Source organism: Mustela nigripes, chromosome 1 (assembly GCF_022355385.1).
Source record: "Mustela nigripes isolate SB6536 chromosome 1, MUSNIG.SB6536, whole genome shotgun sequence".
Classification (NCBI taxonomy): Eukaryota; Metazoa; Chordata; class Mammalia; order Carnivora; family Mustelidae; genus Mustela; species Mustela nigripes.
In genome coordinates, this window is record NC_081557.1 from 26,734,299 (window position 1) to 26,756,321 (window position 22,023).

General features: G+C 35.9%; 1 protein-coding gene across 2 annotated transcripts in view; it reads right to left on the minus strand.

The window, feature by feature from the left end:
• ANO3 (anoctamin 3) overlaps positions 1-22,023 on the minus strand; it is a 412,105-nt gene that overhangs the window by 157,052 nt on the left and 233,030 nt on the right. For both annotated transcript variants that reach the window (XM_059406869.1, XM_059406879.1), the window contains one exon: positions 12,002-12,120. In XM_059406869.1, the coding sequence (XP_059262852.1) occupies positions 12,002-12,120 (119 nt within the window). The remainder of the gene's footprint in view (positions 1-12,001; positions 12,121-22,023) is intronic.

Sequence of the window (22,023 nt, forward strand, 5' to 3'; positions counted from 1 at the left end):
AGAAGTTTTTCTCAGATTTTCTATTTTGACGGAAATTATTTACTAAAATATCTTGTATAAAAATAATTTCTTAAGAGCATTTAAAAACACATACTTTTACAAATAATTGTATTTTATATATTCTTAAATCAAGAATTAATTTTACAGTAGAATTTGTGAGTAATGATTTCAATGAAACCAATAATCAAATGCATTTAAAAATAGTCAAAACTTCAGGAAGGTGCCATTTGTTTTACATGCAAGATAAACACAGATGCTCACAATGTAACAATTTAGATCATATATTTGTTATTTTTTTAAATGCATTTCTAATATTTTGAAATAAGAGACACACTCATCCCAATTCTGAAACCAGTATCAATTATTCTTAATTGGCCTCTCTACACAGTTTTAAGAAAACAGAAAAGTAATATAGAATTCCTAGATGGATGTACTTTGAAACATACCACGGTCAGAATTCTGGGTTCAGCTGCATTTGGAATCCTTCATTGCTGACAACAGAATTGCAAATGACAATCTTCTTTAAAGCACTCTGCAGCATGACAACAGAAAGTTCTCCCTTCCACTGCCTGCTTTTTTTCCATTAGCTGGAGTGTTACATACTGAATGCTGCATGAAACGTTTGACTGGAGGGTTTTTAGACAACTCTTTAAATGCCTGAGTCTGAATAATGATTAAAAAAAAAAAAAAAAACCGTCATCTCTTTATAAGAACTTCTCATTGGTTTTTTCTTTTCTTTTCTTTTTTTTTTTTAATTGATTTGAGAGGGTTGGCTTGAGGGTGGGGTTAGAGGTTCCTATGTCATTGGTTAATAGCTTCTATGGATGATTCACCTAAGTGACATTTAGTCATATAAAGTCAGTGACATTTTGATAATTTTACTGTCAATTTTTAATAATCTATTGCACCTTCTTATGTTATTTGAATGAGTTGGGAGATTAACATAAAAGGTGGGAGGTATGTGTCAGTTTTGAATAATAGTGGTCTGGCAAAGAGAACTAACGTTTTTATTGGTGAGCCAATAGATGTTTTTGATAGCCGAACGGTGTTCACTAGGATTTCCTTTTCTTTCTTTTTCTTTTCTTTTTTTTTTTTTTACCCCCAGCATTTCAAGGAAATTTGCTTTATTTTCTTATTCATGGTGGAAAGCTAAAATAGAAACCTTCATGGTTTCTGAAAAATCCTGCATCCATTAAATTTGGCAATATGCATCATACTGGCTCTGGGCTGCATATAGTGAAGTGATTATAATCTGAGAGCAACAGAAGTACCTTTTACCTAAAAATAAATAAACAAATAAATAAAATTGAGCATTTTCGTCCCTCTCTGGTTAACATTCACATGATGAGATGCAGCAGAAGATTACATTTATTTCTGTCAAGAAAGCCTCCACAGGACAGCTTGTAATTGGGACTGACAAGACACTGAAGAAACAGCCAACTACTGGATATGGTCTTGGATTAATCAACGTACTTAAAAATTGATTTTCTGGTAAGCCACAAAATAGGAAAGTTTAACCTCACACAATAGTTTGAAATCTTTAAACAACAAAGGGTAGACTACTATAATCTCTGTGTTTAAACTGCCTGTGGCGTCACAGGATTAATCACATTGCCCAGGTGTCCATGACAGAGACCCTCGATCTGAGCTCTTCATTTGTATCTTATAAGGAATTCAAAGGCAACGACTCAATTTTAAAAAAGTCCACAAAGCATCAGAAATCATTTAATACACTGCTTTATTTTTGTTGATGTTTTCTTTTCTTTAAAGAGTGACAGCTGCTTGAAATATTCGTATTTTGATGGGCTCATTGGGTGAGATTAAGAAGTCTGCACGTTGGTGGGAACAGAGGAAAAGGACATGGGAAGACGGAAGGGTAAGAAACAGCATAGAAGGGACGAGTATTTTATAGTTTAAAGGATCTGAGCACAGGCGTCTCAGTTTTATTATATTTTTTCTTTTTTTTTTTAAAGATTTTATTTATTTTTTTGATAGACAGAGATCACAAGTAGGCAGAGAGGCAGGCAGAGAGAGAGAGAGAGAGAGAGGGAAGCAGGCTTCCTGCGGAGCAGGGAGCCCGATGCGGGGCTCAATCCCAGGACCCTGAGATCATGACCCGAGCCGAAGGCAGCAGCCCAAACCACTGAGACACCCAGGCGCCCCTATTATATTTTTTCTTAAGCATAAAATATTGAGGAAAACACCAAATTCATGGTCTCTAGTGCATAAGATCATTCATTCCCCAGTAATGTGAACCTATTCTCTAACTACCTAATGCACTTGTCTCATGGCTTCTACAGGCCCTTGTGCATACCTCCATTCAGTATAACATAGCCAGTGCGTCACAGTGTGATGGACTCTATACAATTCCCAGCCATATACGAACAGGGAAATCCCTTGGTCATTCCAAGCCTCCATTTCCACACCCATGAGATGGGAATAAAAACAGACTCTACCTTTTTAGAATGGTTGTGACGCTAAAACAATACAGGCCATCAACAAAATCCCTGAATAGTCCTTAATAAAAATTAGCCATTGTAGTTATTTAATATTAGCATTATTATTATTTTTTAAATTTATTTACTTGACAGACAGAGATCACAAGTAGGCAGAGAGTCAGACAGAGAGAGAAGGGGAAGCCGGCTCCCTGCTGAGCAGAGAGCCCGATACAGGGCTCAATCCCAGGACCCTGAGATCATGACCTGAACCAAAGGCAGAGGCTTTAACCCACTGAGCCACCCAGGTGCTCCTAATCTTAGCATTATTATTATTAATGTTCCAACTCCTAATCCTATGTTCCTTCCACTACATACATAAACTGGAGGGCCTGGAGGTGGGATATTAAGGAGGCAAATTTGACTTTAAATGTGTTCGAATAACATTAGTTTTGATGTGGCTTCTCTGCCAGCCTTCATGTCTAAGCAGAGAACTGGTTTGATGTGAGCCTATCATTGACCGAATGTATAAATGTCAAGTAGAACAATTATCTAAACAATTTATCCGGTATACTGACACACTAATTTACTGAGTTTACTTTCACATCCCATAAACACATGCACAACGTCTGCAGACAAGTTATTGCAGCTCTCATTTTAGAGCTAAGTACTCTAGGGAGGCTTAAGCAAAAGATCTCCCAAGATGAGCTCTTAAGTTCTCATGGAGAAAACCAGTAAGTTGATGGTTCAGGAAGCCTCCTATAGGGCTTATTACCTAAACATTAGTGTCAGGAGAAAGAAAATATCTGTGCATCTTGTTTGTTTAGTTGTACTGGCTATGAAATAAGACTTCCTTTGTAGGCATATCTTTTCCTATATAGCTTCCAAAGAAACTGAAGACAACAACCTCATCAAATTCATCCCTCACCTAAATCTACTCTCATAATTAAAATGTCTCCATGTCCTGATTTTTTACCCCTCTGTTCCACTGTTCTAGACATAACTGTTGAGCTATTTTTCTTTCTTTCTTTCTTTTTTGATAGACAAAGGGGGATTCCCATTCTATATGGGAGATGCATTTGAAAATATTTCATCTATTGATTATTCTGTAACCACCAAGGAATATGCACACCTTCTCCCTTATGGTTACTTTCCTGAAGTTTAGTAATATTCAGTTGAAACAAACTTCTTGCCTTTTTACTTGGTTAATTATTGATGCAAAAGTAAATTACAAACAGGTCAACCGATTCATAGGATCTTGTGAGTTAGCCACACAAGTTGTAAAAAGCAGAGAGGTGCCTGGGTAGCTCAGTCAGTTGGGCAGCCTCTTGATTTTGGCTCAGGTCGTGAGCTCAGGGTAATAGGATCAAGTCCTTCATCAGGCCCAATACTCAGCAGGGAGTCTGCTTCAAGATTCTCTCTCCCTCCCCCTGCTTGCTCATTCTTTCTCTCTAAAATAAATAAATGAATCTTAAAAAAAAAATAAAGCAGGGCTACCTACTTCAGAGCAATGTTTTAAGGATTTACAAAGGTGTGATTAATATGCAGGTATACATCTTACAGTTCACTGTAAGTCAGTTAACCAGAGTCCGAAAGGCACAGGGTTCTGGAATCAAAGAGACACACTATAATCCCACTGTATTCCTGTCTAGCTCAGAGACTAGAGAAGAAACCTTTACATCTTTATCCTTTATTTTCTTCATTAGTAAAATGAGACTACTACTCTCACTGAGCTATGGGAAGTTATGAGATAATGCATACAAAGTGTTTACCACAGCTTCTGGTGTATAAGTGACCAATGCATAATGGGGGACAAACTGAAAGGCTAATTATGATGGTTACCAGACCACGCAGATGAAGTCCTGAACTGTTCTTCTCTTGCTAGTGTAACAAGCAGAAGTGTAGTTTCAGGAAACAGAACCATCTTATTTTTCAAATCTTGCCTTAGTCATTCATCAGCTATGTAAAATTTCTAAATGGGGATAATACGATAATACTTATGGCTTAAATTTAAGAATATATGAAATAAGATTTAGGCCATTTGAAATCTACCATGCAGTGAAAACACTATAAAAATTTGTTGTGTATAATTCTGAATACTTTCTCAATAAGAGATATTTTGATATAATTGATATCATACCATACATTTTGCTTTTTATAACAACCTTCTTATATAATCACATGTTATGACCATTTCCCATCATTCTTAACTACTCTGAAAGTTTATTATTCAATTTTCGTACTTTTTTAAATTTTACCTTTTACTCTCAAACATTTAAGTGTTTAGTCACCCTCAACGCCTCACAAACTGCAATGTGAGAAACATCCTTAAACATTATTACATGGGCTAACACCTAATTATATGCTCCAGATAAATTCTTAGAAGTGGGTCAAAAGGTAAGATTATTTTACATTTTTTAATCCTTATTGATAAACTGTTTTCCAGAAAATGAGGATTAAAATACACACCTACCAACAGGCAATAAGAAGTTATAGTTTACACTGTCAATACTACTTTTCAAAACTCTTTTTTAATTTGATTCACAAAAATATTGCGGATATTTGTCTTTTAGCAATTGCTAGTACTGCTAATAGCTTTGTGTTAAAATATACTGTTTTTCAATTTTTTTCACTCTTGAATTCATTAATTATGTAATTATATCTTTGTAAATTAAGAATATGAACTATTGCTTGGCTTGTGTATTTTTTTTTAAGATTTTATTTATTTATTTGACAGACAAAGATCACGAGTAGGTAAAGAGGCAGGCAGAGAGAGAGGAGGAAGCAGGCCCCCTGCTGAGCAGAGAGTCCAATGCAGGGCTTCATCCCAGGACCCTGGGATCATGACCTGAGTGGAAGGCAGAGGCTTTAACCCACTGAGCCACCCAGATGCCCCATGGCTTGTGTATTTTCTACTCTGTCAGCTCATTATCATATCTTAAAGTTTATCCCTCACTCTAACTTTATTGTAACTTTGACACTGATTAGTATGTAAATAGTCAAATCTATCAAGGCTTCCATGATCGATTTCATTGTGCTTTTAAAAAGACCATTTGGAAAGATCATTTTACTATTCTGTGATTAGGAAAAAAAATGCTTATTTTATATTTAGGTATTCATTGTGAGTTTATTAACTATTTAGCTCTTCAATAATTCATCTTGGTATAAGATATGCAGCAGCATTAAAAATAGTTTAACCCCTTAATGACCTAGTAGTGTGAGAACATTTGCACATTTTTTGAAAGACCAATAGGTCATCACAGATATGAAATGCCGCCTTTATCATAACGCACACCACACACACACACACACACCAAGTTTAGGTTTAAGCAAGGTACAGAAGCCTTCTGTAAGGCTTCTAGAAAATCTTCTACTAAATCTTCTGTAAAATCTATACTATCATTCAGCTAGTGTAGCACAAGTCCCCAGAACTCACTGGGGAAGACTTCTGACAGTCAAAGTAAGTACTTAAAAAACACAAGGAAAGATGCCTTGTATGGTTGCAGGGAGGATAATGCTTTCCTCTGTATCAGACGAAGACTCTGCAGACAAGACTAAGCAGCCTGGAAAGAAGTCTTCTTGTACAAGGCAAAAAAAAAAAAAAAAAGTAATAATAAATCTAAGATGCTGGCCAAAAAGATGAACAAGCCAAGATAACTTGCTGTATGTTCCATAATATATATGAAAATTAAATATTTAGGACACCATTTCCCATAATGGTATTATTAAATAAAAATATTACTTCAGGTCCTAAGCTTATATAAATACTGGGATTTTCCTTAGAAACTGACTATCCCAATAAATGCAAATAATTAATATTTAACTTCATATATAATCTTGTCAACTAAGGCAACCCCTTAGGGCTGAGTTTAGTCATTTATCTTACAGTTTAAGTCATCATTATCTCACAACTGCTAGAAAAAAAATACACACAAGTTCAGAAAGCTAACGATCCCTGTGGATTATCGGGAAGCAAAGAGCTACTGAGGTACATGAAATAGTTGCTGATGTCCATGTGAAAGGTACATATTGCAGGAGACTGCAGAGGCCACTCTCACCTTCTCCAACACATGATGTGTCTCCAGCTTTGACAGAAAATTATTTCTGTTACCAGTTGAGTTAAAGATGAACATCATCTGCCAATACCAGTTAACACAGTCAAACTGAATGGCTTTGAAATCTAAATTTAATGAACTACTAAAATATTCATGTCAAGATTTTCCTGCTCCATAACCTTTTCCTGTCTATTTTGATACTCGGCATCCTTTAAGAGGAAAAGTCACTGTAATTTGGAATATAGATTCATATTCCCAGACTCATTCATTATTGGTAACACCTGCAATGATTTTCGGCATCCTGAGGGACAGGAGTAGCAAGAAATTCTTCATTAATGTCCACTACAGAAACCATGGTTCTGCTTCACAGATTTGTTCCTTCTCACCTAAACTAACTATAGATGTTCCCTGCAAATTACCCACATCTAGAGACCTCAGCTAGTGTGTAGGACATGGCTCTTTGACAGAGAGGGATTTTGCTTCCAAGGATCATCCAGCTGGCTCTAGGATCTTATCTTTAATTATAATTCACAAGTCTCTCAATATTAATGAGAGGGAAAAAGGCAATACTTACCCAAACTGTTTTAAAAACAATCCCTCTCTATTCTAGAAATTTGCCTGCAGTCAGCAGGTGCCTCAATCTATGGATTTATAGAACTTTTCCTTTTTTTACATTACAATTTGCTTCCTGAAATTTCTTGTCCACGTAGGTGTGACAGAGACTTTTTGTCAAAATGTAAAAAAAGAAACAAATTTCCCTTTTAAAAAATAGCTCTTCACCAATTTTAGTGGGTATTTGTGATTGCTAATTATAGACCCATAGTTCAACTGAAGGTAATCTTGGAATTCTACCCTGATTTAATGCTATCACAAAGAAAACCCTTTTGTAAACAGAGGTTTTGTATTGTTTTGTTTTTCTAAGATAACGATGTCAAAATGTTTTAGATAGTCTGGCTTGATACTATGTTATTTAGGTTATGACATTTAAAACATACTTGGGCTCTGTAGAGTGAAATGGATAATATGAGTATGCTTCAGGAAAACCCAGGGACAATTTTTCAAATCTCAGTAATTGAGGAAGAATTCACTTTATGTTAACAATCAACTGGTATCAGCCAACAGGCTATCCTTTAACATTTATGGCTGCACCCATTACCTACTGCTGAGAAATAAATCATCAGCAAACAGTTTTCATTTAGACCATGATTCTGTGGGTAGGCTGGGCCCAGCTGGGTAATTCTGATCTCAGCAGGGCTCTTACAGGTCTGAGTTTCCTGGTCTTTGTCACTGAATTCTCTCACACCTCTGCTTCAGTTGGGGCAACTGTGCTCAAGGGGCCCTGATCCACAGGACTCATCCTTAGACAAGCTCATTCATGCTAGAGGCAGAGTCCCAAGACAAAGAATGCAAGTGCAAAATCTTTTGAGTCTAAGGTTCAGTGTTGGCACATTAGCACTTCTGCAGCATTCTACTAGCCAAAGCAAAGCCCAAGGCCATCCTAATGATTATATCTCTTGATGAGAGACGCTGTAATGTCTCATTAAAAATAGAGTGGATATGAGGAAGAAAGACTTGGCCTATTTTCCATCTACTACAGTGTCTTTGAGTTATTTAAATATGGCTCCTACCAAAAAGCCTGAATCTAGCTAAATCAGGATTGATCCCATAGTCAGTGTCATCTCTCATTTCTAGAGCCTCTTAGCTTTCTCCATTTATAGGCACACATCCTGTAGTGCACCCTAATATCTGGAAAGCAAAATCTGTCCACCTGTGCCATATTTCTCTTTTCTACAAATGGCCAGGTTTTGCACATACTAGCTTCCAAATAAATAAAAAAATATTTACTACTATTTACTATTACTTTATCAATACTACTTCATCATAGTTGATATATCAATATCATAGCTATTTTTATTTCCTAAAATATTGAAGTATTTTGGTATAAATGACATACCAAGTACTCACAATTTGTTCTGTTCTGTTTTGTTTTGTTTTAGAGAGAAAGAGAGTGAAAGTGAGGCGGGGGGAGGACGAAGGAGAGGGAGAATCTTAAGTAGGCTCCATGCCTAGCATGGAGCCTGACGCTGAGATCAGGACCTGAGCTGAAATCAAGAGTTACATGTTTAGGGGTGCCTGGGTGGCTCAGTGGGTTAAGCCTCTGCCTCAGGTCATGATCCCAGGGTCCTGAGATGGAGCCCCACATCAGGCTCTCTGCTCAGCGGGGAGCCTGCTTCTTCCTCTCTCTCTGCCTGCCTCTCTGCCCACTTGTGATTTCTGACTGTCAAATAAATAAATAAAATCTTAAAAAAAAAAAAAGTTAAATGTTGAACTCACTGAGCCATTCAGGTAATTCACGACCTAAAGTAAAGTATCATAAGGATACAATTAATTGTTCTGAAACTTAATTTTAGAACAAGCTATAGTGCCTTGCAAATGCACTTAGCTTACTAAATTATCATAAGCAATGGACATGAGATCAAAATTTAAACTCACCATGCTGACCCAAGATCATTCAGGAAGCATTGGCACAATAGTTGATGAATCAAACACTCCAGACATTTCTAGACTTGCTTGTTTGTTTTTACAGACAATAAGATGAGCTCAACAGACTTCCTCATAAATTCATATGTAAGACACCACCTTGGAGGATTTGGAGTTATTTCTTATGAACCTAGTTTATAGCTCATGGCAAATTTTGTTGGAAAGCTCCGTTTGTTTTTCTGTAATCCCGTACAGAATATGGCGTATCATTACTCACAATATAGTAGTTTATATTAGCAGTCACTTTCCCTGGGATTTGTGCTCCCTTCCTGTTGACTCTATAAACTTGTTCTGTCATGTCTAAAATAATTCTGTTGCAAATGAGTAACTTGTATAAAGATATAAAATATCAAATGCATTGCATCTTATGCATAAGACCTGTTGCAACCAGTACAATTATCCCAACCAAATAATGTGTGAGGTAAGATCTTCAGCCATGAAATTTATACCTATGTTAATACATGCTAATTAAACAATATGAAAGTTGCTGTTCTATAGCACAAAAATGAGGAAATCTTGTCAATTTCATAAGGTCTATCTTAAAATGTATATAATCTAATATATACACACTAATATGTATATAAATACCCATATTATTTAGTGGTGGGATGGAGTAAGAGGAAGGTTGACAAATTTATAAGGGGAAGTATATCCAAATACCAAATGGCATAGTCCAAATGGTAGAAATATAGGTTGCTGCTCTTTGAGCTTCCCTGTGACAAATGTACACAAATAACATATTCTAAGGAGATTATTTTGCCCTTCATTTGTACATAAGCAAGTAAACAGTTAATGGCTTTTAAACACTTTTTTCTTTTTGTCACAAGACCACTTGTTCAAATGGAATTTATGCTGTGCTCTAACTTATGAAAGGACAAAAGTAGACATATTTTAATAGAAACTAAAAGAATGAGTCTAAAAACATTCAGGTGATGCATTACTTTTTTTTTTTTCCCACATTTTGAGTAGAAGTGCAATAGCAGAAAAGTATGTATTTGGGCAGATTCAATAAGACATTACACTAGCATTTCTTGGATTGAACAACTGTGGTATGTTATCATCACACACCATTCTCTTATTTTAACATTAAAAATAAAATATGCATGCAGGTTTAACTATTCTTTTTTTTTTTTTTTTTAAGATTTATTTATTTAGTTGAAAAGCAGAGAGAGAAAAAGCAAGGGAAGGGGCAGGGGCAGAGAAACTCAGTCTCCCTGTGAGTGCAGAGCCTAATCTGGGGCTTGGTCCCACGACCCTGAGATCATGACCTGAGCTGAAATCAAGAGTAGGCTCCAGGGGCGCCTGGGTGGCTCATGGGTTAAAGCCTCTGCCTTCGGCTCAGGTCATGATCTCAGCGTCCTGTGATCGAGCATGGGCTCTCTGCTCAGCAGGGAGCCTGCTTCCTCCTCTCTCTCTGCCAGCCTCTCTGCCTGCTTGTGATCTCTCTCTGTCAAATAAATAAATAAAATCTCTTAAAAAAAAAAAAAAGAGTAGGCTCCATAACTGACTATGCCACCCAGGTACCACTTAACTATTTCTTCTTAACTTTCATATTCTACAGTTCAAGCCCAGTCTAAGTGAGACTGAGGAATGGCTACTCTTGAGTAGAAATGACATGGCAGGCATCATTGGTGCATGTGGTAAACTCTAGGGAAGCAGATAAGACAGAGTTTATTCAATCTTAGTGCCTTTTCTAATTACTTAAATCATCCTATGTTTGTCTTCTTATTGGTGCTATGGGGATCTTGAGGAACAACATCTGGGTTTTTTCTCAGGATTTCTGATAACTCCTCCTTCTCTCAGGTGACTTGGAATAATGGTTTACAGATCGCAGAAACATTCTAAACACCATGTTGATCTGACAGACACAGGAAAGCAGATGAAGTAAACAGATGAACCCCTGACTTGTAAAGATAATCTAAGAATTATTGGCACAAAGCACTGACCCCATTTAACACAAAACAAAAGAGGAATGAAGAAATCTGACACCAGCATTTATTTCTACATCTATTTATTAATGTTGGTCTAATTTATGAGAGTAATATTTAAATTTTATCGTGTTTTTTCTCTGATGTTTTAGTGGTGACTAATGAAGGGATTTGCAAAATTAATTCAGGCCAAACCAATCAAATATTAGAGAAATACTTTTTCAAAGATGAGACTATTTGCCATGCAGTGACAGTGAAAGCTAAGTCATTCCCTACGTTAAACTGCAAATTTCTCTTACAAAGGCATTCCCACTTAAATCAATAGAAAATAATGGGGAAGAAGAAAAAGTGGGCTTAGACTGAGCCAGATATTTCCTTGGAACATACCAAAAATGGATAGTATTTGGTATTGAATGACCAAACTCAGAAGCTTTGAAGAGTCCACAAAATCATTATGTTTGTGGGATGGAGGCATTGCTGCAGCCAGGGTTTTTTAAATCTGAACTCTAGCCCAGTGACCCATCTGCTGATGGACTAGAGTTTCAATGAGGTGTTCTCAGCTTCCAGGTTGTTATAAAAACCTGCTATATAGTCAGTCTTTCCTATGCTCTAAATACTTTCACGTGGTTTTCTCAGGCACTCATCAAAGAATTCTGTCAAGCAGACAACATAATACAACTTTACAGATGAGAAAAACAATGCTCAGCAACTTTAATTAACCTGCTCAAATGATCACAAATAGTAAGGCATAGAACCTAGAATTCAAACCTGGGTCAATTCCATGCTTTCGTGAAATCATGCTGTTTTTCCAAAAGTATGAAAAAATAAGGTAATAACCCTCTAAAGGTTAATTTTATGTTTCAGAATTTTTTAAAAAAAATGTTGATAACATAAAGCAATATGATGTCTACATACAACTTTCCACCTTTAAGTCCTTAAAAATACATATTAACCTGTACAATATACATTAATATTGAAAAGAACTGGAAGGTTTTAGAAATGTTACTTTCACATAACTTATTGATAGTTTAGTTTGTATTACCTTCGACAATTTTGCCTTGGATTCAGAATTATCTTTGGGAACAGAGTCTTTGATTAGCCGAGATCGGTCATAATTAGCATGTTCTGATTCATCCATGTAATCCTTATCTTTCCCTAGAGCTAGAAAAGAGAAAGAGAAAATTATATCCACTTTTATCCTTCTTCCTTTTCTCTCTCTTTAAATGTACTAATCTCTCTTTTATTCAAGCTTTTCCAAGGTTTAGCCAAGTATAACTTTCTTATGACCCATCTATCCAAAAAGTAAGCAAAAAAAAAAAAAAAAAAAAAAGAGAAAAAAAGGGCAAATCTTCCCTGTAGTGGATTAATAATGAAACTACAGTAACTTTCATAAAAATTAAATGCATCTCTGCTGCTTAGTGGACTTAAACTTTTTGAAAATAAAATTAGAACCATGCAAACTCATCATCTCTTTTGAACATGAAGATAAAGATATTTTTTTAAAGATTTTATTTGTTTACTTCAGAGTGAGAGGAGGAGTGAGCGAGTGAGAGAGCACAAACAGGAGGAGTGGCAGAGGGAAAAGGAGAAGCAGGCTCCCTGCCAAGCACGGAGCCCTACCTGGGGCTCCATCCCAGGACCCTGAGATCATGACTTGAGCCAAAGGCAGACATGCTCAATCTACTGAACCACCCAGGTACCCCAGGTAAAGATATTTCTAAAAACTCAATAGATTCCCAAGCATTTATTTGCTTAATTAAAAACTGTATTAATTTCGAGAATTTGTTTTCTTCAAAGTTGTAGTGTTTTCTAAATGTGAATTTAACTGAAGTGTGACAGAAGTCTGAGAAATCATAGAAGCAATTCTCACAAACGTTACAAGAAAAAACTTTTTAAAAATATAAGATCGAAATGAAACTACAGCTGCAAATGAGAAGAGAATACTGAAAACTAATTACCACTAGAATTATAAAAAGCGTAGGGCCTTGTAAGAATATATATGAACAATAAACAAGCTATAATCAATGCAACAGTACAAAACAAGAAACCTCTATGGGACTGTCAGTCCAACCAAAGACTCCTGACGTGCTTCACGCAATTTGTATTCCGTGTGATAGAAGTACCTCTTTGAGCTCAAACACAGACAAAATTGAATATATTTAGCCTTTTCAAATAAATGAAAATGTTTTGGAGAGCTATTTTATTCCATCTGTTAACACCTATCAAACATAAATTCTGACATAGACAACTATGTATAATGCTTTAAAGATTTCCATCATTTGATGTAGTATTAGAATAGAAAATTGTTTAAAATATATGCACTAATTTCCTTATTAGGAATCTTATAGCATATATTATGCCGTGTACACCTAGACTATCAGAATCTGAGTAGTGGTATGAATTAAGACTGGACAAGGTAATATTATGTCGTAGTATGTTCTTAATTGCCAATTATGTTTAAATGCTCTAAGCACTTAGGATTAAAACCAGAACTACTAAAAATAGCTAGCACTGATGGATGGTTAACAGTAGTTGAGTATATTCTAAGAGCCAGAAACTTTACAGGTATTATTTCCTTTACTCCCTATAACATCTGTACAAATGTGGGTATGGTTTTGACCTACATTAAACAGTAAATAAAGCAGATGGAGATTAAGTATTATGCCAAAGTCACTAATTTATTAAAGAGTGCATCTAGAACTCAAACACATCCAGATCTGATTCCAAAGCTGATATTTGTAAATATACTATTATGTTTTCCCTAGGTTTAAGAAGATTGAATTTTATTCATTTAACAATTATTTATTAAACACTCATGATATGTCAGACATAGTTTTAAGAGTTGGAAATGTAGCAGCGAACAGAATCCTGCCTTCAGAGAGCGTTCAAGTCCAAGGAGAAAAACAATAAACAACACAAATTAAGGGAATAGTAAGTATGTTTTGTGGTGAGTGCACTAGAAAGTAGAGGGCAGAAAAGAAGGACAGAGGTGTCACAGGTGTGAACAAGGGTGCTCTTTTAGTACAGAGAATCGTAGTCACATTTGAGCAAAGATGCAGGAAAATGAAGCAGTAAGTCACACGGGTAACTGGAGGAAGAATGGTCTAGATGCAAGGAAAAAAAGTGTAAAACCTGGACTTGTTCTGAATGGGTGTCAGATGAGTGAAAAAGAAACGGAAATTTTGGAGTTAATTTTTTGGATCAGTTATCTAAACCCCATCATGTTCAGCTTGCTGGTTTGTAAGGCATAAAGGTTTCACTTTTTTTTGAGGCCAATAGGTTTTTTTCCTTTCATCTTCTGTCCCTTTCCTTACCTTTCTCCTTGTCTCCTTATCTTTCCCTCCCTCTTTCTCTCTCTCCCCATCCTTCTCTTTCTTTTGATATTGGAGACATAGGAAGAGACCTTTGTGATTAAATGGCAGTAGGTAAATGGGCAGCGAAAGCTGGGAGCACAAACCACCCTGCAGGTCACAGTACTGTGGTTCCTCAGCCTACATCTGCCCTGTCCTACATCAGTTCTCTCCCTGGCAGTCTCTCTTCTCATCTGTAAAGAGGTTTTTGAAGACATCTCAAAGGGTCTTCCTCTATGCTCTAACAACTGTGTGATTACTAACTTAATGTTTACAAGAGAAAATGCAATTTATGTTAATACATCTCATTTACCACAGAATACAAGAAATACAATGTATAGAAGTTTTCCACTCATTTAAACTTTATTCCATTCACAATTACATTTTCTGGGCAGAAATTTTTATATTTTGTTTTGCTTAATTTTAATTCAATTTAGTTTTCTCTTCTTTCTCTTTAATTCCTATAACACAAATATTCCTGGAACAGGAACATCCTTACATCATCATCTTGTTGGAAGAAAGCTCAGTTTTGAAAGTCTTGCCAAATGCTACCAACTTCATGAAAGCTTCTCAGATCGTCTCCTCCTTCCTGCCCCAAAGTTCCAAATAGAATGAATCATTTTCTGTCCTGAATTCCATCACATTTGGTTTTCCCTCCTTTTCTTTATCTTTCTCTTCTTCCTTTCCTTCCTTTCTTTCTTTTTGTGATTCTTTTTATTTTTTTGAATTTAGACAAAATTATCCCAGGACTATGTTCAATCTCTTTTTCATGTGTGTTCAATTTACTACAGAGTCTATAACAACTTGTATATCATAGGAGTTAACTTAAAAAGAAAAAGAAAAAAGACTTGTTATTTCAAAAAATCTGGATCATAGTGACATAATTTTTAAAATTTCCTTTTATTGCTAGGAATGTAAGTATGTTTCCCTTTCTTCTTGTTTTTCTTGAAAGTATAGGGAAGGATTCTTCCATATATAATAATAGTACTCTTTTTTCCTTTTACTATTAGCAAGATTAGCAAGATTGCAAACTCCTGTCATTGTAATGTAAATTTTCCTTTCCTATCTTGTCTTTTACAATGTCCCTATGGTGTTCCTATGTTAGAAACAAGAAACCTCTACTCTTACTGACTTAACATACACTATTCTTGAATATAAAAATGTCTTAAATGTTCGTATTCTTTTGTTAAACACTGGATTTTTTTCTTACACTAACTTTATACACAATATTCCTGTAACTAATGACTTGTATTCTTTTTCACATGGATTGCTAATTAATTATTTAATTGCTAGATGTATTAGGTATTCTTCATTCATTAAATCAATATATTGAGCTAGATCTACAGTGTACGAGAGACTGTTCTACTTTGAAGGGAGTAGGAATCACAATGAACAAAAATCCTTACCCTCATGAAGTTGAAAGTAATAAAGTTAAGAAAAGAACAAATATAACCCCTATCTATTAAATGATGATATGGTCAATTAAAAAAAAAAAGAGGGCAAGGAGATAATAGGGAGGGCAGCAATTTGCAATTTTAAATGAGGTGGCTAAGGATGGCGTTCTCGAGGTAACCTGGAGCAAAGATGCCAAAATGGTAAGTGAACCTCTGTAGGAGAGCATCACAGGCAAAGGGTACAGCAAGTGCAAAGGCCCTGAGGTGGGAGCATGCCTTTCTCATCTGTTCACAGACAAACAGATTAGTGTGACAGGTAAGGAATGAACAAAAGTGAAGGTGACAAGGTATCATGTTAAAGTGGTAATGGAGGAAGTAAGAGCATATGAGGGAGGGCATGGGACCATCATAACGATTTTGGTTTTCATCTGAGTTAAAGAGTGCCATTGGATGAATCTGAGCAGAGTAAATTTGAGCAGATTTGATCAAAATCATTCTGTCAGCTGACATGAAAATATGCTGAAGGGGCCAAGGCCAGAGGCAAAGAAGCCAGGTAAGAGTTATTGCAATAATCAGGTAGAGAGGATGTGCTTTGGGTCAAGGTGGTATTAAGACTAAGAAATGGTCAAACTGAGGATGTGGTTTTTTTTAAAAGAAAAACTAACAGAATTCTATTTGCTATGGCATCTAAAAGAGAAAAATCAACAATAATTTCAATGTTTCTGGTCTAAGCACTGGGAAGGGTGCCATATTATTTCCACATATCATTTGACTAAATCCTAGTAACAAGTATTGTTACTAGCTTTTGTTACCAGTGAGGAAATGTAGGCAGTTACCTAGGGTCTCACATCTGGTATGTGGCAGAAGAAGAGCCCAGGAAATCTGGCCCTAAACCTTACATTTCTAGCCACTATGTAATACTGTCTCTTGTAGTGTTGGAAAAACAATGATTTAGGAAACTTTGAAGTCATAAAATATTCACAAGTTAAAAAAAAAATTTGGGTTACATAAAAATTATAACATATTTATTGAATAAAAAAGGGTAATCTCTAATTATAAACATAGCTTTCTATCCTCCTTCAGTTAATGATGATGGAGACAAATATTAGTATCCTAATAAAGATAAAAATTGTCAACAAAAAAGAAATAAAGATGAGATAAATTTAGTAAAAACTTACTTATTTTTATGTGGTTTAATGGTCTCCATGCCCAAGAATTTAAAATTTAAAAAGTACTATTTTATGCTAGTACATAGTTTTTTACATCTTTCATTTTTAATTAAAAATATCCATTGCTGACAAGACACTAGGGAAACTGATAATAGTCATTTGCTTTCTGTACCAATATAAATTAGTAAAATTTTTGGAACAAAGTGTGTCAGTATGTGTTAGGGGCACAACTGAAGAGGGATCTGAAAGTCATCAAAAAGAAAAAAAAAATCTGTATTCCCAAGAATGTTTCCCCAAGCCAATGGATAATAAAATAAAAAAATAATTACCACTTTAATAAATAGCTACTCCATTCTTCCAGCTACAGAGGCCAAGATCCTGACTCCTCATTTTCTCTTTTACCTTATGTCTGATCCTTAATTAAATTCTGCTGACTGAGCATAAAATATCATTTTTCTGCTTTGCTTTACTCTTTAGCACATACCCGTTTCTAACATGCAATATGTTGTCTTTATTTATCTTCATTTATTTACTGGCAGAGAAGGGAACAAGTGCAAAGGCTCTGTGGTGAGTGAGAGCATACTTAACATCAAGGAACAAGTGCCGCTGGATGGAGGGTGAGGGTAGGGTTAAAGGGGAGGGACAACAAGTGGTAGTAAGGGGCCAGATGATGCTTACACAGTGTGCCATAATGCAGATTATGGCTTTTATTTGGACCTACAAAAATATTGAAGGGTTTTAAGTAGAAGTCTCATGTAATTTAATTTAAGTTTTAAAGGGGCCACTCTGGCTGATATGAAAATCTGGAATAATAAAATCTGTTTCAAGGATTAAATAAAAAATAATCTATGTGATTTGTACATATAAGGTATTGAAGAAATATACATTTTTTTTCTTTGATCTTTCTTTAAATTCACAATTCCAGTAATTGGGAATCTACAAAACTAATCATATAATTTGGACCTACAACTAGGTCATATCTTCCACTTCAAAGCTTAGGTGGATAGGAAACCATGTAATTAACGTGAGTATGCCAATAAACAATTTAAAAATTTAATTTACACCCTCTTCCAATCATCAGTAATATAATTTATGATCAAAACTTGAGTCAAGTGGGAATCCATTAACTCTTGCAAATTTTGTTTGCAAACCAGTATCAGTTCAAAACTCAAGGGAACCAATGAAGATAGCAGGCTCCTATGATTGTAACATAAACCTCAGAGCAGCTCTCAGAATGGAATTTTAATAGACAAATTATTCCAGTCAATTCTTCTTTATTTTAATGCCATTTCATTACTTTGCTACATTTTAATATAACTGCTGGAGCATCTGGAAATTGATGAGGTAACTGTTAAGGCAATTTTAAATATGTGTGAGTGATCTTATTAGTTGGCCTCTACTGACTTCCAACAGTGTGACCATCCCATACATTGCTAATGATAGTGTGTTCCAGGATTGCCAAAGTAGTTGGGGCTGATGATTAAATAATAATATTAATGGTTTAAGGTTATTTTTATTCTTTATAATTTATATATACTAAAAACCACTGAGCTGTACACTTAAAATTGGTGAATCGTATGGTATGTGAATTATATCTCAATAAAGTTGTTAAATTTAAAAAAAAACCCAAGATTCTCAAAGCTGAAAAAAGTCATTTAATATGTTGAAGCAGGGAGCCTGATATAGTGAAAAGAGAACTAATGATGATTTCAGCAAACCCAAATTAATTTTTTGTGTTAATTAATGTGAATTAATATATGAATATTTCCAACATACATTGTTTTATTTGCATCTCACAAAAACTCTTAATTCAAATAATCTTATTTATATTATAAAAAATCAAACCATAATATTGATATCTCCATTTCATAAATCAGGAACCTAAGGCACAGATGGTGTACCTTTCTGCTGACTGATGGAGTTAGTACTTGATCTGACTGCTAATAAATTCCATGATTTTAAAATTATTATTCCACCAAAGTTTCCTATGAAGAACAAACCTAATGGTCCATATATGGTTTACTCAGTGGTTAGAACGTGGTGATAATGAAGATCCAGACTTAATCATTCTTCGCAGTTCCTATACTGCCTATTTCTCCCAACACTCGCATTGTTCAAAAGTCCTGATGCTAGACAGTCACACTGAGGGTATGGTCGGAGCTGTATTCAGTCAACCCCATAACCAGCAGATCTTGAAGATAAATGCTTTCCACTGTCAGCATGCCAGTGTTTATTCTATCCACATCTATTGTTTCATACATTCACCCAATCGTCAATCATCCATACATCTTCAAGTAGACAGTATATATTAGGTAATACGAAAAAATAAATAGCCATTATTATCATCTAGTGAACTGAGTACAACAGTATTATAACTAAAGTGCAATAATAATAATAGGAAGTAGGAAGCATCTAAATGGATGATGTTCCGGAGGACTTCCCATAGGAATAATGTTATAAAGGGATTCTCGTACTATTTAAGAAGAGTCATAGCTATTAGGTCTTTAAATGCTCCATAAAAGGTTTGTCAATATGACTTACATGAAAAAGTGTAACACAATTAGATTAGGTCTTCACTAAGAAAAATAACGGAACACTGATTCCTAACCAGTGGGAAAAATCACAGCAATGAATGACATCATGGAAAGCAAAGGAGTAATGGAGAGTAGATTCTCCAGAGATATGTCTGTCAGTATCATTTCATCTATTCATCTATCCTTTCAGGGACCCTAAAAATACTCTCTGCACACCTACCACATGCTAAGTACTATTCTTGATTCTGGCCCGTATGCACCAACAAGACTAAGTCTGTGTCCTCTGGAAATGGAAAGAGGAAAAAAATAAATCTTATAATTTCCAGTAATACCTCTTAAGTCAAGATTAGGAGACACAAAGTGAAGCTTGTATGACTCTGGTTTCTCTCAGTGGCAGGCCTTGAGATGAGAGCAAACTTATCATGAACAAAGAACAAAAGAGGACTGGCATGGCTGATGCTCTGTGAGTCAAAGGAAGCATTAGCAAATGGTCTAGAGCTGGAGCAGGTCCAGACCTCGTAAGGCCTCTGATGGCTCCAGTAAGGAGTTTACATTTTACATGAAGTGGGAAATCAGGAGGGGACTGAGTAGAGAAATGATGATATTTCATTCCCCTCATATGAAGGCTTCCTGTAGCTGCTGTATGGAAAACAGACCATAAGGAGGCAAGCATCAGAGGAAGGAAGTCATGATGCTGATCTACTCAGAGACTGAAACACTGGACAAGGCTTGTGGCAGCAACTACTCAACAGTGTCAGGTTCTGAAAATAATTGGAAAATTGAGCCCAAAGGACTTACATAATGGGTTTAACTAACAACTGAAAAGATGTACAGTGACTGTGAGGCTGTCGCTCCTGGAAAACAATCTGTTCTTTCAGTGTAAATCCCTTATTTCTGTGATTCTGAAATAGGCTGGTAATATTACTATGAAGTTGTTTTTTTTTTTTTTAATGCCATCTTAATATGAAATGCTATTTGAAAAAACTATGAAAAATTATTGGAGATTATCAAGTATCGTAGAATGAAATCAAAATCACTGCGTACTCATTTGACCGTAACCGTTTTAAGAAATAAAATGAACACTGCAGCAAGCTGAACGATGAAGCTCACAGAAAACAAATTATCTTACCACTCTAATATAAATCACTTCCTAAGGGACTCGCTTCATAGCATTAAGGAAATGTTGATTTCACAAGATTAGAGAGATGTATATTTTAGTTGGTTGGACTCAAATTACGTTGGTTTTAGTAAGCCCTGATTATTTTACTTAAAAGTTATCTGTTTTTACTGCAGCATGAGTGTGAGCAGACTCAGCCATCAGTCACTTGTTAATATGGGTGTCTCTGTCCTTGTCATTTTACAGAATACGAGCAAGAGAGAGGGTGGATGATTATAGCAGGGCGTCCAGGACTGATAGACAAGAGTATCGGGGCGCCTGGGTGGCTCAGTGGATTAAGCCGCTGCCTTCGGCTCAGGTCATGATCTCAGTGTCCTGGGATCGAGCCCCACATCGGGCTCTTTGCTCAGCGGGAGCCTGCTTCCTCCTCTCTCTCTGCCTGACTCTCCGCCTACTTGTGATCTTTCTCTCTGTCAAATAAATTAAAAAAAAAAATCTTTAAAAAAAAAAAAAGAGTATTGTCACATCAGGATTTCAAATCCATTACATGGACTGACACTTTCCAGAATAACTGTGTGTGTGTGTGAGAGAGAGAGAGAGAGACAGTGACAGAGAGAGAGAAAGAAAGAAAGAGAGAGACTGTGTCTGTCTGTGTGGCTGAGGGCACAAGGCAGAATGGTGTTTTGGCTCTGTGAACTGTTCTATGAAAAGTAGAATTCAGAGCACCTGGGTGGCTCAGTCAGTTGAGTGACTCTTGATTTTAGCTCAGGTCATGATCTGAAGATTATAGGAACCAGCCCCATGTTGGGCTCCCCACACAGCGGGCAGTCTGCTTGAGGATTTCTCCCTCTCCTGCTATTCCCCCCGACCTCTCTCTAAAATAAATAAATCTTTAAAAAAGAAAAGAAAAGAAGACTTAAAGGCTCACAGACAGCAATATAAAGAATGAAGGAAGAAAATGGAAGAATGGAATTCTAAACTCCCAACCTGATTAGCCTTCTTCAATCAGTCATCTCCCACATATAGTATGTCATGCAATGTTACCCCCATCTTTTGCTGCTCGCAGCCTCATACTCATTAGCATTGCCGAGCTGGTATTCTACGGACATCGCTAACCACCTTTCATCTCCATGGATTGTGATTCCTACTATGATGATTAAGGGAGAAGATGAAAGATGAAGACTTCCTGGGTTAAAAATCTCAACTCTTCCGTGGGAAGACGTATGGCATTTGGCAAGTTATTTTATCTCTTGGCCAATCAGGTTCCTCAGGTATAAAAAGAGGCTCATAAGAGTACCTAATCCAAAGAATGGTTAAGGGAATTAAGTGAGGTAAGGCAGACACAGAGTTGTGTAGTAAGTGCTCGGTAAATCCTTGTTATTCCACTCTGCCATAAAAATCACATTTTGGTGATAATGGTTAGTGAAGATATCTCTGAGCCCAGCAAAATTTGGGGTAAAAGATAAGCTTAATGAGTGAGTGAATAAAGTAATGAGCAGG